The 3,709-nt window shown below is 35.5% G+C and overlaps 1 protein-coding gene across 1 annotated transcript in view; it reads left to right on the top strand.

Moving 5' to 3' along the window:
- The window catches only part of LOC109850966 (U3 small nucleolar RNA-associated protein 4 homolog), a 14,025-nt gene extending 11,141 nt beyond the window's left edge, over positions 1–2,884 (top strand). The window contains 2 exon segments of the mRNA XM_020421057.1: positions 554–814; positions 2,078–2,884. Coding sequence (XP_020276646.1) covers positions 554–814; positions 2,078–2,417 — 601 coding nt within the window. The 3' untranslated portion in view covers positions 2,418–2,884.

Genomic DNA, 3,709 nt, shown 5'->3' with positions numbered 1-3,709 from the left:
CAAATCTATAACCGATAGTATATGGTTACAGATATGGTTTTATAGTGAAATATCCGTATCCGAAATATCCGAATACATATTAGTCATACTCTTACGATAGTTTCGATTCTTAGATTATGGATTTGTGGTTAATTTTGATGATCAAGATGTCTAATCTTAAATTTTCAGTTATAATGAAGATATTAACGAACTCTTTTGTATCACATGAACTATATTTTTCTCAATACTATCTACTTTTCTCATATCTATTTTGTATCCGTATGCATATCCGCTTATATATCCGCATGTATATCCGTAACCGTATCCGATTTTAGCGGATATGGTTATAAATTTTAGTTACCGAGATATATCCGTATCCGAGATGGGTAAGCGGATATGAATATGGTAAGCATCTGTATCCGGACTGAAATCACCCCAATTCACACACATATATGGCTTAGCTTTAATTACTTTCAATCGGTAAATTTTTTTTTTTTAATTTGTCCCATGTTAGGATTGCCTTTTGTTTTCTTTTAATTTTTTTTTTGTATGACATTGTTTTTTCTTGTGGAAGACAACATTGGTTCATATCCAGATTGAATGGTGCTTCTGTTACTGCTGGAGGCTTTCCTCCAAATAACAGCAATGTTCTTGTGATAACTACATCTGCAAATCAAGTCTATGTGTTTGATGTGGAAGCAAAACAATTGGGTCAATGGTCAAGGCGGCATACCCGCCACTTGCCGAGAAGATTTCAAGAATTTCCAGGAGAGGTGGTTGGGCTTTCCTTTCCGCCTTCAACTAATTCAACGTCAGTGGTCGTCTACAGTTCAAGGTATAGAAAAAGCTTTTTTTAAGTAAGTTTAAGAAATGGGTTAGTAGGTGTCAAAAGGGGAAATTTCTTTCCAAAATCTGATCCCCTCCCTCTCAGTCACATATTCCACACCAGTAATTATGTTCATGGTCCTTAAACATAAATGCATAAAAAGTTGGTGATACATACTATTCATGTATGGCTCTTAGTCATCACATTTTGTTCTATTATTGAAGAATCACACTCTTTTGAACGTTAGATCCATAGCAGCATGGGGAAAGGGTTCGTGAGGCTTTTTACCCATATATGTATTAGACCGTGGTGATTCTTTAGATGGTTATAGTCGTTAGGGGCACCATTCAAGATGTTGATATTGAGGTTTTGCAGCACCCGAAGAGGAAGTTTCCACCTGCCCAATCTGAGCTCTAAGTCTACTGGTTTTATGCAGTTTTATCTCCTGGATTTTGTATTTTTTTGCTTAATTGCTTAAATCACTGCAAGCACCCTGATCATATATTTTGATCAAGTATAAAAAACTTCAACCACCCATCCCTGATGTGTTTTTACTAATTGAGTGGTTCGGACTGCATTCAATTGACATGCTACTTGCCCTCATATTCATATAGGTTTCCCTTCACAGAAGCAAGCTAGCATGTACCAAGGTTCAACCTTAAATTGTTCTCATTGGTTGTACATGTATGATGTTCTGTAGTTCTATTAAGGTGCTTTAGTGTCTGCAAACATGCTGGCGTTCCTGCTTAATGTTCTCAACATAATTTTTTTTTTGTATGTATCTGTTTAGTTCTACGAGCTGCTTGCCCCTTAATTCCTTTAGGAAGTGTTGTTGGACTAGGAGTCTAGGACAGTTGTTGAAGAATCCTAACTTCAGGGTTGAAACTATGACTTAGGACCTTTAGGTTTTAGGTAGATTCTTTTTGGACTAATAGTTGCATTCATCGACAACGTGAATTTTGACCCTTAAATTGAATTTGGACACTTTTATTGGATTATTAAATTACTATTAAACTATTTTGCTGGATTTTGTTGTTTATAGACTAATAGATTACCTAGGTCATGTTGATTAGATAATCTACTTTTTAACAAACCATCAGTTTATCAAAAAAATAAAATAAAAACTATATTAGAAATTTGAATTTTAAGCTCCGGTCTTCTATTGTAGCCTGATTACACTTTCATCTCCAATCATCACCTATACTCACCCATTTTCTATTTTTCAGACTTTATTTTAAAATTTATAAGTTATTTTTGCTCTTGTGCATGCAGGGCGATGTGTTTAATCGACTTCGGGATGCCAGTAGGGGAAGAGGAGTACCCTGAGTTGCCCAATGGCCCCAACCTATCATTGGAGAAGTACGATTCATCCAAGAACATAAAAGCAAAACGGAAACGGAAGATTATTGATCAAGAAGTCAAGCCACTAAGTATTGATCAAGAAGTCAAACCACTATCTAAGAATAAGAATTTTGATTTTTTTGCGTTCAGAGACCAAGCTTTATTCGTTAGCCATCTATCAGAAACTTCTCTGTTGGTGGTAGAAAAATCATGGGATGAAGTTAGAAAGACCTTTGGTGCTCCAGTTCACAGACATATCTATGGAACTTAAAAAATCAAAGAGACGGTTGTTTACAGCAGTAAGGCTATTTTCCAGTGGCCTAGGATCAGAATGTAATCATGTGTAATATTATTGACAGTTCCATGGTGATAAAAGGCTGCAGGTGTTGAGGTTGTTCAATTTTGTTCCAAAAGTTCATAACCCCATTCAGTGGAGGAAGTCTCTTGTTTGCTCCTACAATGAGAAAAGGTGATCGTTGTCATACGCGCAACATTGGCAAAAGTTTTGCTGATGGGAGGAAATGGTGGCAGATCAAGCAGTGTAAGAGTTACTGGGGTATGTTCAAAGCAAAATGTGAGTTGTTTCAATGTTGGAGCTGAAGGGTTTTTGTAATTTGGTCACGTGACTCATTTCATATGAACTTTACAGTTTTGAAGTATGCGTATTAAAGTTTGTTTTAAATTGCTGTTTGTGCCGTGCGTATTCTGGAAAGCAATATTCTTTGTTGTGGTGGTGAACTCTATTGTTCTTTTTTCCCCTCGGAAGCCATATTGAAACCCCGCAACCCCCTAGGTCACCCGTGGTGGGCGAAAATGGTTATGTTTTTTATTTGTCGACTTTTATCTTATTTTTGCTTACATAGATTATTGGGGATTATTGATTGTATGATATTGCATCCGCTTTTGGATGCTCTATGATGTTGTTGATCACTCTAATAAACATCATACCCCTCGGGAGTGTCATCCAAATCTAGCTAATACAATTTGTTGTTACCATAAAGATTGTCATTATGCTGTCTTGAAGAAAAATTAACATCCAAGGATCTTGGCTCTGGATCAAAACTATGAAGTATTATAACTTTTTACTTTGACATGCATTTTACCGAAGCTTGGATTTACGCAGCGATATTAGTTTTCTAAAATCTACTTTAAATTCGGGAGCAAAAATAATGAGGGTTGGCAAGCTATGGATATAATTTTATACTATAACAAGAAGTAAATAGCTAATAGGGATGACGGTATAATGGTTATAACAGGTGTAACTAACGATATCTTTGTTAAAATAGGGGTTAACAATATGAGGGAGTATGTGTAACATTTAAGTAATTTTCATACCAAGACCCGGTATTGTTTCCCCAATTTTCACTTGAATGTCCCCAATTATAAAACATATTAACTTAAAACATTATAACAGGTGTAACTAACGATATCTTTGTTAAAATAGGGGTTAACAATATGAGGGAGTATGTGTAACATTTAAGTAATTTTCATACCAAGACCCGGTATTGTTTCCCCAATTTTCACTTGAATGTCCCCAATTATAAAACATATTAACTTAAAACA

This window comes from Asparagus officinalis, chromosome 7, assembly GCF_001876935.1.
Source record: "Asparagus officinalis chromosome 7, Aspof.V1, whole genome shotgun sequence".
Classification (NCBI taxonomy): Eukaryota; Viridiplantae; Streptophyta; class Magnoliopsida; order Asparagales; family Asparagaceae; genus Asparagus; species Asparagus officinalis.
This window is presented reverse-complemented; position numbering and strand designations above follow the sequence as displayed.